The 16,523-nt window shown below is 37.2% G+C and overlaps 1 protein-coding gene and 1 pseudogene across 4 annotated transcripts; both read right to left on the bottom strand.

Annotated features, from left to right (window-relative positions):
- Positions 1-1,787: 1,787 nt before the first annotated feature.
- Positions 1,788-9,824, bottom strand: LOC103699911 (annotated as a pseudogene).
- On the bottom strand, positions 8,080-15,330 carry LOC103704653. Of its 4 annotated transcripts, none has more exons than XM_039123131.1 (8): positions 14,362-15,330; positions 13,641-13,826; positions 11,776-12,027; positions 11,477-11,650; positions 11,153-11,259; positions 10,464-10,825; positions 10,321-10,386; positions 8,080-10,217 (listed from the first exon to the last, which is right to left on the bottom strand). In XM_039123131.1, the coding sequence occupies exons 1-8, from the start codon at positions 14,761-14,763 to the stop codon at positions 9,859-9,861; spliced, it is 1,908 nt and encodes a 635-aa protein (XP_038979059.1). In that variant the 5' UTR covers positions 14,764-15,330; the 3' UTR covers positions 8,080-9,858. The 4 variants fall into 4 exon arrangements, with proteins under 4 accessions (XP_038979059.1, XP_038979060.1, XP_038979061.1 ...); XM_039123132.1 differs by having other exon boundaries at positions 9,693-10,214; XM_039123133.1 differs by having other exon boundaries at positions 9,693-10,178.
- Between the last annotated feature and the right edge of the window lie 1,193 nt (positions 15,331-16,523).

Raw genomic sequence — 16,523 nt, 5'->3', positions numbered from 1 at the left:
GTGAAATAGTTTTCACATCTATAAAATCACTGCCTGTTTAATAATATACAGATTCCAATTTCACACTGTTCATTATTTAATATCTCTATGTTATTTAAAATTATATATATTCTGATTCAGAATGTGCATCTTTTCTCTCTGAAGATTTATTAGTACTTCAAATTGCTGAAAGATAACATGTGAGGTCCAAGACATAACAGCCTGTATGACAACCGATTCTATAGAAGTTGTGTCATCAATTTTTACTTTGAAAGATCTGTATGAATTCTAGATATCATTCCACTAGGCCCAACTCATATGTAAGTTGGTTTCCATACACTACTACTATTCATGAATTTGATGAAACTAAGCAGACAGGTAGGTGATTTTTTTTCCTTTTTTTTTTTGTGTGTGTGTGTGTGTGTGTGGTGTGGCGGAGGGGGGGGGGGGGTCTAGAGCAACTTAAAAATAAAAAGAAAAAGGGTCTATATTCTGAACCACATAGGTATGAACACAGAACTATCATCAAGAAGAGCATGGTCCGTTTCTTTCCCATAGCATCATTCTCTACTATTTTCATATGATAGATATAAGTGATCTTTACAAGAAATTATTAGGTTATACTGAAATGTGATTACAGAAAAAGCACATGTCAAGCATGCTTTCTGTTTAAATAGAATCAGAACACCCATCTTTGCATTCTCATTTGCTCTATAAACAATGTCAAAATTCAAGAAACAAACTGCTTAGTGAACCTGTAAGCTAGAATTTGCATCCGAACAGAACAAGATAAGCATGACAATTGAAAAGGTGAATGTCAAATATGACAACCAAAAATTTGCACTGATGGAATAAAGTAATGACTAATGAGCATGTTCATATTTATCTAAATTAAGAAGCTAGGAAAAAAAGCACTCGTGCATGTTCAGATTGGGATTCACCATGCCGTTATAAAACATCACTTACAAATGTACTATAGCATAATACATAAAAATCCTATTGCTAATCAGCCTGCGATGATATAATTCAAACATTTGGGGGGTATAAAAATGCCAGAAGACACCAATATATTGGATTAGTAATACCAACTATACAAGGACTATCACCAGAAAGAACAACCAAACATATCAGACCGCTATTTTATAACCGAACATACAATATTTTGTCATAATACCTCAAAACTGGAAATGCATAGACTGAAAAGAGTGTAAGCCTATATGGAGGCCTCCCCCAAGAAAAAGGTACACAATCTAAATTTAAACCAATGATCTTTTAGAAGTTCTAGATCCCTTTGTAGCCACATAGGACATTACTCAAACTATCTCCATTTACTAGATTGGACCTGCTGGAAAATCTATGCCCAAAATAACAGTGGTTAAAAAACAGTGCTCATCAGGGAGAGTTTGTTCCGTTATGATTTTCAAAAATTATCTCCATCATATTGCTAGCATCTAGTTAGTTTGCTCTAACCTTTTTACTCTTTTGCACAATAACATGCTTTATAGATATATTAAAGATGGATATATATTGACTAGCTAGTTTAAAAAATAATGCCATCATTTTTCATGATATATATCTCTTGTGGACTCCCATCCATTTCATTGTCCAATGTGGAGCAATTTTATGTAAACATTTATGCGGATCGGACATGGGCCGTAGTGTTCAAGCACATGTTCATGAGATGCATAATTATATTTGTCCCTTCAACCATGTAAGATTTGCCAAAGTCTTGCTTCAAATAAATCACATGCTCATTGTAACAAGCTTCTGCACTCCACTCACAGTATTAGATTGATATGAATATATAATCAACATACCATCAATACTTGGACCCGATAAACATGAAAATTTAAAATAGTGAAGTCCAAGAATTCTTCACAGCAGCAGTGGCTCACCTTGGATAAGTCAATAGGAACATCAAGAAAATGGTCAAGAAAGTTCGCGTTTTGCTCGGGGTCTAGAAGCTCTAACAAAGCACTTGCTGGATCACCAGCATGTCCCTTCCCCAACTGTCACATGATAAATCACCAGAAAAGTTGGAAACATCAAAATGTCATCACAATTCACAAGATCATGAGGAAGCTTAATCCCGTAAACTCGAACTAGTGCAAAAATTGATGCATCAAAATCATCACTAAATTACAACAGGTTATGTAAAAGCATATTAATACCTTGTCAATCTCATCTATGAGAACTAGAGGATTAGCTGTTCCCACATTTTTCAGGCATTGCACCAATCTTTCCTGGCATTGCACCAACATAGGTGCGCCTATGACCCTGGATAAAGGTTATAATGATCACAAATGAGTTTCAGATAGGCAAAACCCCACACTGTTTATAAGCTAAAGCATCAATATTGATTCCGAGATGTAGACATCAAAATGACTTAGTCGCTGTACCTTAATTTCAGCTACATCAGCCAAGCCTCTACAGAAAATCTATAAAACCTTCTATTCAATGCTCGTGCCATTGAATGACCAACGCTGGTTTTACCAACTCCAGGAGGCCCAGAGAGACATATAATTTTGCCTGCAAACAGAAAATAATGATCTGTTAAGATATGTTGTGTATGAATAGTAGAATTAGAAAACAAACATCAGCCAACTGAATACCATTGATTAGTCCTAATACGTTATCAGTCAAGCACACAAGGCATGTACAGCTAAATTTTATCTCTTAGTGTGTGCCGTAAGATGAATTCTTGCACAGGGCAGAGAAGGGAAAAAAGAACACTAACCACATGCAACCAGGTATAATGTTAAGGACAAAATGTGGACATGTGGTTTGCCTAGATTTGCTTGTTTTCCAATTGAACTGAATTATATTGAACCTTCACTATAGAAGTTAAGTATTTATTCAAGTCACCATTCTCATGGGGATAAAACATGGCAACCTTATAAGCCCCAGCATTCTGACATAATAACACATTTTCTTTCAAAAGAAGTGCATAAAACAATTACTTCATGAAACATCAGGACCAATATTAAAAGCCCAGGTGAGAAGATATAGTTGAAAATCGTAATATAAAGGTTAAATCCATATCCATCATCTTGATCAAAAAGTTTTAGCAAGTGTATCCATGACCAAGTATTATCAAAAAATTGATAACCAGGTGTCATCCAGCTGCTGGGGTTTGATGCAGAAACACCAGTCATAGCAAAAACGTTGGGAAAAAAACCACAGCAATCAATTAGGAGATGACAATAATTTAGGAAACAAAAAGGGAAAGAATAAATGTGGTAACCAAAAGAAAGCTGGTACACATAAAGCTGTAAACCAACCTTGCGAGGTCCCCCTTAATTTTCCAACAGCTATAAATTCTAATATTCTCTCTTTAACATCAGATAAACCATAATGATCTTCATCTAAAATTTTTTGTGCATGTTGGATGTCGAAGTTTTCATCACTGCAGTGATTGAAAACCATGAAGATTAAGCTCAATTCATTAGCAGTCTAATGAATTTCTCTAAAATGATTCAAATCGGATGTTTAAATACAGTACCTGTAGTTTCCCCAAGGTAATGCAGTAAGCCAATCAAGATAATTACGAGTCACATTGAACTCGCTAGAACTAGCTTCCAGCAGCTGAAGCTTGTTAAGCTCTTCTTCTATTACTTGCAAGACATGAGGAGGACACTGCTTGTTTTTTGGTTCAAGTCTTTCCCTGAACTTTGCTGCAGCAAAGAAAAAGAATACAAAATCACCTTGTCTTAAATACTTATATAAACATAAATATCCTCCATATATTCAATGAGATATCCCGCTAAAGAAAAGTACATCCAGAACTAACCAGTCAATGCTGATTTGTCATCTGTCTCCAAACCCAGCTCCTGGATCAAAGTAGAAAAGTGAATTCTTCATGTCTAAAGTTCTGATGAAGGTCAATGAAATCAACTTAACAAGCAATGAAAAAAGTATCAAAGTTCCCACTTCCCAGTGATATAACATGATGATAATACTCCAGTTATTGTTAAAGTAATGAAGGGGGGATAGAAGTTTAGGCCTTGTCTATCTTGGACAAGATTAAAGACACAAGTTCATTTTTGTTATATTCACCATCATTTTCTTTTATTTATCCAAAAACAGAACTAATAAGAATAAAAAAAATACCTTTTTAATTGCTTTAAGTTGCTCGTTCAACAAATAACGTCGCTGGTCTCCACTTATTTTCTCCTCAATTTGCTTTTGCTATTGACTCCTGAAACAAAATTTAGTAAAGATAACACAAAAGTCCTAGTTAGTACTCAAATATAGAGAATACATAAATGGGAATGAAATAATAGAAAATATATGGCTAAATTACCTGTATCTTACTGATCTCCATCTCTTTCTTTACTAATTCTAGAGTTAGTTTTAACCGCTCATAGACCTGGCAGGCAAATTATACGAAGTTAACATTTTATCGAAAAAATAAACAGTCAACCATGATGATGGCAGAGATCAATAGTAAATTGCATGCATCCACCCACCAACAAAAGAAAATATGAAGCCTATAATTGAAGTCTGTATGGAATTAGGTCTTTAAGGTGCAGAATCAAAATTATTCACCAGACAACCTGAAGCTTAGATGGACCATGCTAATACTTGCAACATTATGGGTTATACAGATGGCCACTGGTACACCTTAAGGCAGTCAAAAACCAGCCTGATTAGCCATTCCTTTATATTTCTGCAAGCATAGCGGTTCAAAATCCTGATCTGTGGTTCTGACACGCAATGCATTTCAATTCTTAAGATGATAATGGAAAACATTGTGACATGCTAAGCTATATCATTCTTTACTAATTTTGGAACAGCTCATTCATGCCACTGCAACTTAAGGTGAATATGCCAAGTTGCATAAGACATGATTGATATTTTATATTCATAATGTTAATGAAAACAGTGTGATATGATTTAACATTAATTTTCAAATTGGAAGGGAACATGACATAGATTAACACCCAACTGTTAGCACACATGCAACCCAATTGTCCAAACACAAACACACAAAGATAGAGGGGGAGAGTGCGAGGGAGCAAGAGTGAGAGAGAAGGCAAGTCATTTTTTTAATAAGTAAAACTGAACAACATAAGAATTAAAAAAATCTTTGCAGCTTGACTGAAAATGTTTGGATCAAAAGCATGCATGCTTCTTACATCGAGTTCTTCAAGCACTTGTTGGCAAAGCAACTTGTTGGCCCCGGAGATAGCAGCCCCAAAATCTGCTAGTCTTGGATAATTGAAATCGCCAATATGCTGAAATTCACGAAAAAAAGGAACAATTTTATAACACAGTTTTCATCATTTAATCATGTTATTCTACAAGCATAACATGATATCTATTAAAGGAACTACTTATACAAATGCCTAACTTGAAGCTTCCAAAGAAAACCTCCAGGAGAAAAGCAGAAAAAATGATTCAATAGAAAACATGACAAGAAGGGCAGTACAAACCAAAACCTATTCATAAGCCGGACTTCAAAAATGAAAATAAGTTTCCATATATTTGTGCACTTTTAATTAGATTAAATTTGGCAAAATTAGTCCTTTGACCTTTTTAAATTTGAAAAGAGACAATATGCAGGGTTATAAAAGGAGGCCAAATTAAATTGAGCTAGTTAACAACTTCAACTAGTACAATCTTGCAACTAGGACATCAGAAGATGCTGTAAGTTGTAACTCTCAAAACAATTCTCTATTCAACAGAGGAATTACAGACAAACTTAAGCAATTTAGATATAAAGTAAACAGGAAGAAGGTGTTAACTCTCAAAGCCTTTTTTCCTCAAAGGATGGGATACAGACAAAATTAATTTAGATACAAAGTAACTAAGAAGTAGTCAACCCTCAAAACCTTTTTTTTCTTTCAAGTGAGAAGTTTTCAATTCTCAAAAAACTTTTTTAAAAAAAAACAAACTTAAGAAATAGACAAAGTAACCTGTGTATATGTTTGAACATGATCTTTCCAAAGGGAATTTGTCTTCAGAATGTCTCTTAATGTTGCTATGACTTCAAATGAGGTTGCTTTTATAACATCGTCATCCTTATTGTAAGGCTTTTCCTGCAAAAAATAATAGCTATTGTTATTGAGCCAAAAATTCAAGCAAACTTTCTAGAAAAATATGAATTGTACTCTTAACAAATAATAAGTCCACCATAAACAATGACAGGCAACATTGATCACATACTCAGGTTAGTAAATTAATACAGCACATATAACTTCAACAAACGTTTCTTCGGATACTTCAACCTCCATCTAAATAGGGCTGTCAAACAAGCAAGCTGTTCCTAAGCAGCTTGTATTTAGCCAGCTTTTGGCTCACTCCATTAGTAAATGAGCGAGCTAGGGCTAGGACCTGGCTTGCTTGAGCTCCACGCGATTAAACTCGATACAGGAATACATAGATAATTAATACACATTACATGTTATCTTAGTTACTATTTAGAAACATATATTTATATTATAATTACTAGAGGCTAATATAGTTTGCATAAAACAATGTATTTCAACTATAACCTTGAGATATAACAGTAGTAAGTTTAAAGTGAGTGCGAGTGTGTGTTGCACACTTGAGAGATCTTAGGCTCTCACTGCACCTCTTAAACAAGTTATTTGTGAGCAACTTGAAATTAAATAAGCCAAGAATGAGCTAGGCCCTGCTCACACAAGCTTAGCTCATTTACACATCTGCATCTAAACCATCGGCCATATCGCATCTAATTCCTGGCAATATATAAGTTCAAAAGAGAGAGGTTTATAGTTATATTGTCCTTGATCATCAGTAAAGTGAAGTGCATCCTAAGAAAACATTGGTGGTGAAAATTTTGGTGAAAGATATTGTGAAAACATGTTCAGGCATTTGCACTGACAACATTTTCCATGAATGCCAGGGCATGTGACTGTGTGACAACAGTGGAAGCAAGTCAGAAAAGATAACTCAGTCATGACTCCAGCAAAAAGCAAATTGTCTTTTGCCTTTGCTTTGATACAAAAAAATGCTTGTAAACCTCTGTGGAAGTTCAGCACATACAGCAATTGCAGCAATGCAGGAAATTTGCAGTTTATGAAAGACACAGTTACCTCCTTTCTATTGCTTCCAATTTCTAAACACAGTAGTGGACTAGCAGTATTGGTCCTTCAATGAAAAGGCATGGAATATTGGTTACACTGGGTGGTACATGGTAATCAAAATCAGCTAGAACAGTAATCAAAAGTCAGCCCCACAAGACACTAAGGTAGAACCAAATATGATGACTCAGCTTGTGAGTTAAGAGTAATAGTACATTGACATCCATCAACCATAAATAGGGCTGGAAAGACGAAAGATGAGTAAGAGTAATAACATGCCTTCAGATGATCAACTTTTACAGTTAAAGGATCCTCGTCAACCTGCAATATTAGAAGTTTCATTGAATATCAGGAATGTAGGTATTACTGAAAAAAATAAAATAATAAGTGTAATTCGTCACTATTAAACCCAACCTACCATCTCAGTTATCCGCAGACGCCGGTGACCAACGAGCACTACTTGATCCCCTTGGATGCTGGTTATCTACATTGACAACAGCAAGATAGCTAGAGTATCAGCAATGGATTCTATGCCTTTTAATATATTCTTAATTTATATACTAAATGTCATTAATTCCCAAACCCTTGGCAGAAAAGATGATACCTGAGCCAAAGTACCAACTTCATGAAGACGCTTGAATAAATCTTTTCCTTTAAGGTCATTAATGCTTTTCGCTGAATCTGACCCAGATACAATACTAGGATCAGTCTCTGGGTCATCCTTAAGAAGAAAGGCACCTACATATGCCACTGACCTTTTACGATTTTCCACTAAAGCTTCTAACAATTTGGAATCCTGCAGGAAAACTTAAAACTTAATAAACATTAAACCAAAAAAAAAAAAACTTATGCCGCGAAGTTTTAACCACTCGAAAGAGACCTGTCTTTGTTCAGTAACTAACAGCAGCATAGCAAAACATATCAAATCATTTAGAAAATTAAGATTTAGAAAATATTGAACATTCCAGTATATATGGTACGACCAAGGTCAGCATTGAGTTACTTATTTGCAAGAAAAGTAAACCAATGAAGCTCTTTTTTTCGTTGAAGAAAATTTCAACTCCCATGGTAGTATTATATTACATGTATACAAATTATCATCGTTGGACCTGCAAGGTAAGTGAAAAAAGGGACCTAAAAATCACTATCAAAATTGTTGAATTCAGTGAGTATAACTCCGATGCACAAACTGGATCCAACAATTGGCAAATCAGAAAACTTCGAAAGGATATTTATCTGAAAATCCAGAATGTCAACTATGAAAACAGACAGATCTTCCAGGACTAAAAGATGTCCAGAAGGGAACAGCAATCCACCAACGTCAAGTTTGAAATGCAGCCGATGAAGTAAGCAAAAACTATGCTCACCTTAGAAAGATTGCTTTCTTGTCATAAAAGCTTACACTTTTTTATTCGCTCAGATTACTTAACTGATACCTGCAAATGCAAGTACCATATGATGCACGCCATGTTGGCTGGGAAGTGGATCTAATGGTCAGTGAACTGCAGTGCCTTGATCCACATATAAAACCAGAGCAGTGCAATTCACTGGTATCGTTAAATCCACTCCATGCCACATGTGTCATGCATCATTTGCACCGACAAACATGGGTTTAGATTAAAGTATCATGTCACACCAGTCCGTCCAACAAACACACGCAGTGATTGATTGCATAGATTAATTTATGTTTTATATGTCCAAAATAACTTGGCATTTATGGAGGGGGAAGAATATGATTGAATTGCCATAAAATGATTGTCATGCTTGCTCGACACTAAGGGCCACTATCATCTTCTACGAAATTCCATGCTGCTCCCTTCCTTTTCTTTCTTTCTCCTCCACCATACCTCATTGAACATTTGCCCATCATCATAGAACCCTACTTCAAGAACAGATTGAAATACCAAAAACAAGTGGACATGTTCCTTATTTTCAGGTTACAAAGAAAACAAATATTTTCAAGACATTTTCAAACAAATATTCATCACACAATCTCCTATTTCCATGCATCTAAACAACCAGTTTCATAGCACTGAGAAGTGAGAACCAAGGCATTTTTCAATGTTTGGGAGACTATGCTTGCTCGCTGCCATGGCTAATCTTCATTCTTCATACAGATCAGTCAAGATAAAGTTTAGTCAGTACTGTGATGTCATTTTAGTGTCAAGAAGGTAAAATCCTTTTATAACAACTGTCTTTCAAATATCGATCAAATTAAAAGCCAATAGCAAAAGCTCATATTCAAAAGCTCAAGCACTCTGCTATAGTTCTATATGATGATGCTTCCAATGGTGAGAACTAAATCATGTCGAACGGCATCATAATTCAAAATAAATACTTTCTTGTCATTCGAAGCAAATATCCAGATCCAGTCCATTCAGCCGAACTCTCTTTCCAAGCAGTCAGTTGATTTGCACACGCGCGCACACAGAGAGAGAGAGAGAGAGAGAGTATAACCATGCAAGAGAAAACAACCAGGAAATAGAAACGCATCAGTAGAATAACCTGTTTGGTGCTTCTACTGGCACAGTACTAACGGCAGTCTGAATGTTCTGTTGCGACAAAAACAAACGCAGAAGAAATTGAAACAAACCAGGAAACAGATCAGCAAGTTGATGATGAAGACTACTGGATTCTGCCATGAGAACTCTTTTCTTGGCCAAGCCTAATGAAGGTTTGATGATTAATTGTAGGTGCCATGGGAATTAGTCATAGAATGGATTAACTGCTTGGAGTCCCTTGATTCCAATGGAGACTTTGTGCCATCGGTGTTTTGGTTACCATCATCCAGTTCATTTGAGGATTGCGGTTGTGAATCTGGTGGTGCTTCTTAGTAAATGACTGACCCAATAGATTTTACTGAAGAAAGAAGCCTAGAGTCATCAGCAGCAAATGCATCCAGATCATCTGACTCGCTCATTAAATGCTCCTCGAGTGATTGACCTTGTCTCGGGACATGGAAATTTTCTGTTTCAGCTGTATGAGTTAATAAGGTATTAGCAGAGACTCGCCCAGGAAGAAAATTAGGAGCTGGAGTCGCGCAGGTGTCCCAGGGTAGTTGTTGGATTTGTCGCTCGCTTATGTCATCGACCCTTCTCAAACTTTGAATGTCTTGACTGCAAAGCTGAGTCATTCTGTTCAGGGTAGAATCTGTTGCAGAGTTGCCATTGTTAAGTGCAAAGTTGTCTGCTACATTGAAGAAAGAAAGAAAGGGAAAAAAAATTCTTAGCTAGAGCTCATGGTAGTAGAATATCACATAATGAAATGAAAGACTAATGAAGAAATGATTTACCCAAGTAGGATGTCGTTGGATTCAAAGAACTTGCACCTTGATTCATAGTTGGTAGGCACTCCATGACTTGAAAAGGAAAAGAAAGAAACAATTAGCATCCTCATCTCACTAGATTAACTCCGGGTTAAATTAAGACAAATTACCTGAACTTGGCGAATTCATTTGTATAACTCTGGGTGTTGGTGTCAGCAGTGAAAGTGGATGGTTGGCACCAACTGCTGGATCAAGAGATTCAAAGGTCCACATGTGAGTAGGAGCACTCCCTTGATTGTCAATATGATTCAGATGAGGTGGACACCAGTTGCTGGATGGTTGATTTGAAATAGGTGGAAATTTTGGTGTGAGCATGCACATATCTTGCATGTCGCTATTAACGGTTTCAAAAAACTGAGAATCATGGCTTGCAAAAACTTTCTGACTCAACGTAAGTAGCCGATGATCAGAACGTAAAAGCCTTTCATAATGTTTCTCCAAAGTTCCTTCTGCAAACTCAAGATAGTGCCTCCTGAAGGAAATAAAAATAAGAAACAAGCTATGAGAATATTACATGAACTTTACTAAAGAAGATATTATTCTGTTTTTGTTTGTTCTTGATAATTTCAGAAGCTCCTATAGATGTAGTTTAACATGGACTAAACATTGCAGGACTGGAGATCTGAATCGAAGGATTTATCTACTTCATCAATAAAAAAATACATTCCTCTCTCTCTCTAAAAAAAAAAAGAAGTATATTTCAACAAATATGGAAATATTTGAAGGTGTAAAATCCATTGAAAGGCTTAGCAAAATGACAGAGCTCCAAGAAAGTGACGTAAATGTAATTTTTATGTACCTGTTTGTGGTTGCATTCCCACTGGTAAAATCAGAACAAGCTTCCCAATTAGTATGCTTTCTTGGCTGAGGATTTACCTCTTTAAAGAACATGGGCTGCTGCCTTAACTGCACTAGGTACCAAATATCTTAGTTATCAAACCCAAACAAATATTCCAAATTTTGTTATTAAAAGAATGAAATCATTAAGAAACTTCAAAAAACCATCCAAAGCCAAGAATTAGTTCAAAACATGTCTAAGACAATAAAAGTAGTCTATGGAAAAAGAAAAAGTAGCAAAAGTAATCAATAAAATGAGAATATATGTCTAAGGAAAACATCTAACCTCAACTTCCAGAATGTCTGGTTGATCCCGTATGAATCGTGCTCTGGTTGCTGAGATATCGGTCCATTGGATCTCAATCTTTTTTTTCAATCTTTCTTCTTGTATCTCCCAAACAAGTTTTCGCCTAGCATAGTAAAACTTAGCTACAATATCACCTTCATTTCTTGACTTCCTCTAAAATTATGAAACATAGTTTAAAAAAAAATTGTTAGATGCTAAGAAGAAAAACTAATTAGAGCATTTGGTTTTGAGCATTTGCTTTTTCTAAATTGTTCTATCAAGTCAAGACGTAAGATTACCTCCCAACAGCCGATCTTGAGTTTTGTTGCAGGAAAATTTGAAGCCTTCCATTTCATTAATGTGGGTTGGATGTTATATTCATCATTTCTGGTCTGTTGTTTTTCTATACTAGTACCCGAAGTTGGTCCATTAAGAGGAGTGGTCTTCTTTTGAGATAGCTTCCTATCAATGAGATCCAAGAAAGATGGAGTTATGCGTAAAATCAAACCCAGAGGACTGGGTTCCTCTGTCTTGTCAGTGCATGGACCTATCTGCATAGATTAAAAATAAATAAACCAGTAAGAAAATATCGCCAAATAGAAAAGATAAGATACATTTAGAACTCCATAAAAAATTAGCTTTGTAAAAAATATTAGTTTCTAACAAAAAATAACCATAGGGACATTAGAAGGAAAGCGAACTCGATTTCATGTAGTCAATTGCTTCAGGGTTAATCTAGTTCAAATGCCACTTGCAACTCTTGTAATTCAAGTAATTATCTGTTAAAACATCACTATACCTCCTTCGATCTCAAACTGGAACCTGTTAATGTAACCTCACGATAAACTTCAAACCAAACTACCTAAATATGTGCAAACACACTACTAGATTGTACCTTTGTTCTCTTTTTTTTCTTTCTTTTTTGAGATGAAGGGAGGATTAGCCACCCAAAATTTTATTTAAAAAGATAATAACAGGGTCAGCTTTGATAACAGAGTGAAAAAAAAAGAACTGAACAGGTTCCAATTCTGACAGATTAATCATTAGAGAGAAGAGATAATAAAACAAGAGATGCAGCAATGAGGTGAATCTGCCAATAAAAGTTGTTGAAGTCTGTCGACGAAGAACAACCAGGATGCTGAAACCAGTCCATAATAAAGCCAACTCTGAAGGTAAATAAAAACATGAGACATCTTTGGGTAATGGAAGCCAGAAATCCACTTCAATGAAAATTTAGTCTTCTGAAAGTGCAGGTGGAAGCTCTTTTACTTTTGTAATTACATAGGGATGACCAATCATTAAATAGATGGAGACATCTTGAAGCTATAGCTACCACATGACCAAGCTATGGCCGCAGTCAACATGACCAAGCTATGGCCGCAGTCAACATAAGAATGATAGACTAAGTAGGCTTAGAGAAATTTCTATGCCTCCAGTCAAGACAAAGAAATTCAAAAGAGTATTGAGGGAGGAGCACACCTAACAAAGAGCAAACTGTCTTCTAAAACGTTGAAAAGGAGTATTGAGAGAACAAATGATCAACAGTTTCAGGCCCATGATTACTATCAATATTGATCTGTTCCACTCTAAATCAACATAACTAAATTGACTTGCTTTAGCCTAACCAAATTTACTTCCTAATCTCTGTCTTGCTAATGTAGGCAATATAACACTTAAAAAAATTTCATATAGAGATCTAAACACAACTTAGGGACAACACACATTCCCTAAATGAATCTAATTTAAATTATTTACCGTTAGCGCATAAAAACCTCATTGATACAAGGACAACTAGGTACTTGCTAGAGCCATGGAAATACCAAAAGATGGAGGTATTAATTATTTTCACATGATTCACAATTCAATGATGGTAATGGATCTTAACCTTGGCTATAATGAGTTATATTTCATTAAATATACATTTTGCAGTTAAAACAAGTATATTATGATGAAAACATTGGTTATTTTCAAAATAAGGATAGAATATCCAGAGTAGCTAGAATATATCTCCTCATTAGCACATCTGAGAAAGTTCTCACCAGTACATTGCCTTTTTAATGCAAGTTATTTTTTGACTTATACCTATTATTGTTATCTTTGGTAAGTTCTTGATGGCCGGATAAAAAAGAACATTTCTTATACAAGTTTAGAAAAAAGAACTGACCTTCTGCCTCTTGGAATTTGAGTCTGGCTCTTTGGGCCTATCTCGAGGTCTATTCTCTTCCTCAACCATGCGAGGACTCTCAATCCCATCAGAAGCAAGCACCTTATCGAGCCAACTATTAAAGCTCCCCTCTTGCTCAGCCCATTCAACACTTCCTTCTAACCCAACAGCTTCATCCATCATCTCCTACAAAATTAATGAATAATATATTTGGGAGCAAAAACGAATAACATCAGACTATATCCACATTCCAACCTACATAAACCAACAAATCCTAAAGTATTCAATCTAATGTAATGAGATTAAAAAAAACGCAGAGAAAAGAAAAACCTTTATATAAAAAAATTATTTTTTTAAGCACTATTGCCAACAGTACCAATGGTAAAATCCATCACAGTTTTCAATCCGATTAAGGTACATCCCATGCATATGAGATGTTTTAAACAAAAAAAACTACAGATTCCAAGCTATCCACCCAAGAGTTTCAACCACAAGAACAATTTAATGAGATGAAATTAGATTATAAAATAAATAAAAGCAGATACAAGAATAACCTAAGCAAATACTGAAGCTACTCCCGATGACAACAATCCAATCTTCGCATCTAAGTTATCTACAACCCAATCCAGGGTCTAACAAAAACAAACATGAAAAGAATATCTGATGAGATGAGATAAGTTTAGAATTGAAACGACAGGAAACGGGGAGAAAAAAAAACAACCTTCTTTAGGTTAATCAACTCGCTCTCCAAAGGATTGTAAACGAAAAGGAAACAAAGGAAGGAGAGAAGAGCCGAAGGGGAGGAAAAGGAGCTCTGTTTCAAAAAATCTGGGGAGGCCGTTTTATGGAAACAGAGTCCTTTCAAGGGAACGAAACGAAGGAAGCGGGAAGGGGGGTAGTTAGTTAGGCTCGTCGAAGCTCCTAGTTGATTCCCATTGGACGGTGCCACGTGGAGAGCGGCGGCGCCGTGCGGATCCGCTGACGAGGCAGACGGATTACATTGAAGCAGTGCAAAAGCGGCGACATCCTCCGACTTCCATGCAACCAGTTGGAAAGGAAGGACGACATCCGCCGACTTCCATGCGACCAGTTGGACAGGTGGCCTAGTTACGAGGTCTCTCATCGTTTACAGTTGGGATTCCTGGGTTTTGATTTAGGGGTTGCAGGACTTACTTATCAGAGCTGGGATTCCTGGCCTACCATAATCAGAGCAAGTCTAGGGGGACTATGCTTCTTTCGGAACCCTGTTGCTCATGTTTGAAAAACAGAGGAGGCAGCCATGGCCGCTGCTGCGGCCTGTCGCCCTGGCGAGCTGGCACTGACGTCCGGCTTGCCGTTGCGACCCACCATGGCTGCCATGGCCGACGCGGGCGGAGGGGAAAAGGGGAGAGAGGGCAACGGCCGCCGCCAGCTTGCAGCGGTGAGGCACCGTGGCCTCTTCTCCTGGTGGCCGAAATGTGGCCACTGGCCAAGCGCGGCCGTGAGTCTCCAACTGGCCGCACCACCATGCCGAAAAAAAGGGAGAGGGCTTCTTCCTGACGGCCATGAAAAAGGACCATCGTTTATCGGCGGTTCTCCCCTTGATCGCCGGAAAAGCGGTGGTCGGCAGGGAGGGGACAAGGAGGCTGGCTGTTGTCCAAAAGATTTCGGTGGCCACCGCCACCGTTTGGGCGAGAAGGGTCGCCGGTTTTGGCCCCTTCTCCTTTCTATCGGGAGGAAGATCAAGTTTTGGATTCGGGTTTCGAATTTCGGATTTCGGGTTTTGGAATCTGACCCGAAATCCGAATCCGGTTACCGAAAAAAAAAAAGCTGCAACCAATACGCAGCCAACCTAACAAACTGAAGAAATTATATTCTAGGGGGCATGCACCACCTACCATAATCAGAGCTGTCTGTTTATATAGTGATGCATCGAGATGAGTACTTGAAGAACGGAGCCCATAGAAACAAGAGGTTAATTATAATTGCCGGCATGCACGACCACTTGGTGCATGCAGTGTAAGGTATAATTTCTCACGAAATTGGCTTGCATATCCAGGTTTGTCCTAAGTTATATTGTTTGTGATTGAAGAACGGAGCCCATAAAAACAAGAGATTGTGATTGCATCAAGATGGGTGCTTGAAGAATCGAGCCCATAGAAACGAAAAGTTGTGATTGCTGACGTGCATGACCACTTGGTGTGCATGATTTTTCAAAAAATTGGCTTGCATATCCAAGTTTGACCCTAGTTATATTACTTATGATTGTGATTTATGCTAACTTGTATCTTAATTTTATCTAGATTTTTTTTGAAAAATGTAGATATGCTAAATCTTTATTTGGCATTAAGGCTGCAAATGGGTCGGGTCGACCCGATACCCGACCCGACCCGAATTTTAGGACCCGTGGGTCCGGGTCGATCCTAAAATTGGATCCGAATCATTTTTTGGGTCAGTTCTAGGTTTATCGAACGGATCCGATCCGACTCGAAGGGGGGGGGGGGGAAGCAAAAGAGAGTTTTTTTTTTTGTGTGGGTCATAGCACTATTCGTCCATCAGGATTCTCTCTCGATCTATTACACTGTTGATACCTTTGGTGTCTCAGTAGCTTGTTTTTTTTTTCCTTCTGTTTTTTGGCTTCTGTTTTTTTTAACTTTTGCAGGGAGGAAGTGAGGGAACACTGAACTGAATATGGGTCATGTGCCAGTTTTCTGCGATGGAATTGGATTTTGGAAGAAGGTCCGGGATTTTTTTTGTCCTCGTGAGAGGGGAGCAGGGAGACACCAAGTTCCGTCCAATCAGTCATACGGACAAAATATAGTGTGATATGAAATTTGGCTTGCAGACCGACTTAGTTAGTAGTCATGGTTCATCTGTTCTGACTGGAGGTCAATCGCAAGTCTT

Source organism: Phoenix dactylifera, unplaced genomic scaffold, assembly GCF_009389715.1.
Source record: "Phoenix dactylifera cultivar Barhee BC4 unplaced genomic scaffold, palm_55x_up_171113_PBpolish2nd_filt_p 002096F, whole genome shotgun sequence".
Lineage (NCBI taxonomy): Eukaryota > Viridiplantae > Streptophyta > Magnoliopsida > Arecales > Arecaceae > Phoenix > Phoenix dactylifera.
The sequence above is the reverse complement of the archived record's forward strand: the minus strand, read 5'-3'. Positions and strand labels throughout refer to the sequence as shown.

Excerpts from the sequence above, each read along its gene's own strand:
- LOC103704653 (XM_039123131.1), bottom strand. The coding sequence starts at position 14,763 with ATGAGAGACCTCGTAACTAGGCCACCTGTCCAACTGGTCGCATGGAAG. Across the intron at positions 11,651-11,775 it reads TCAAGATCGGCTGTTGGGAG|AGGAAGTCAAGAAATGAAGG; the intron begins GTAATCTTACGT and ends TCATAATTTTAG. Across the intron at positions 11,260-11,476 it reads CAGACATTCTGGAAGTTGAG|TTAAGGCAGCAGCCCATGTT; the intron begins GTTAGATGTTTT and ends TACCTAGTGCAG.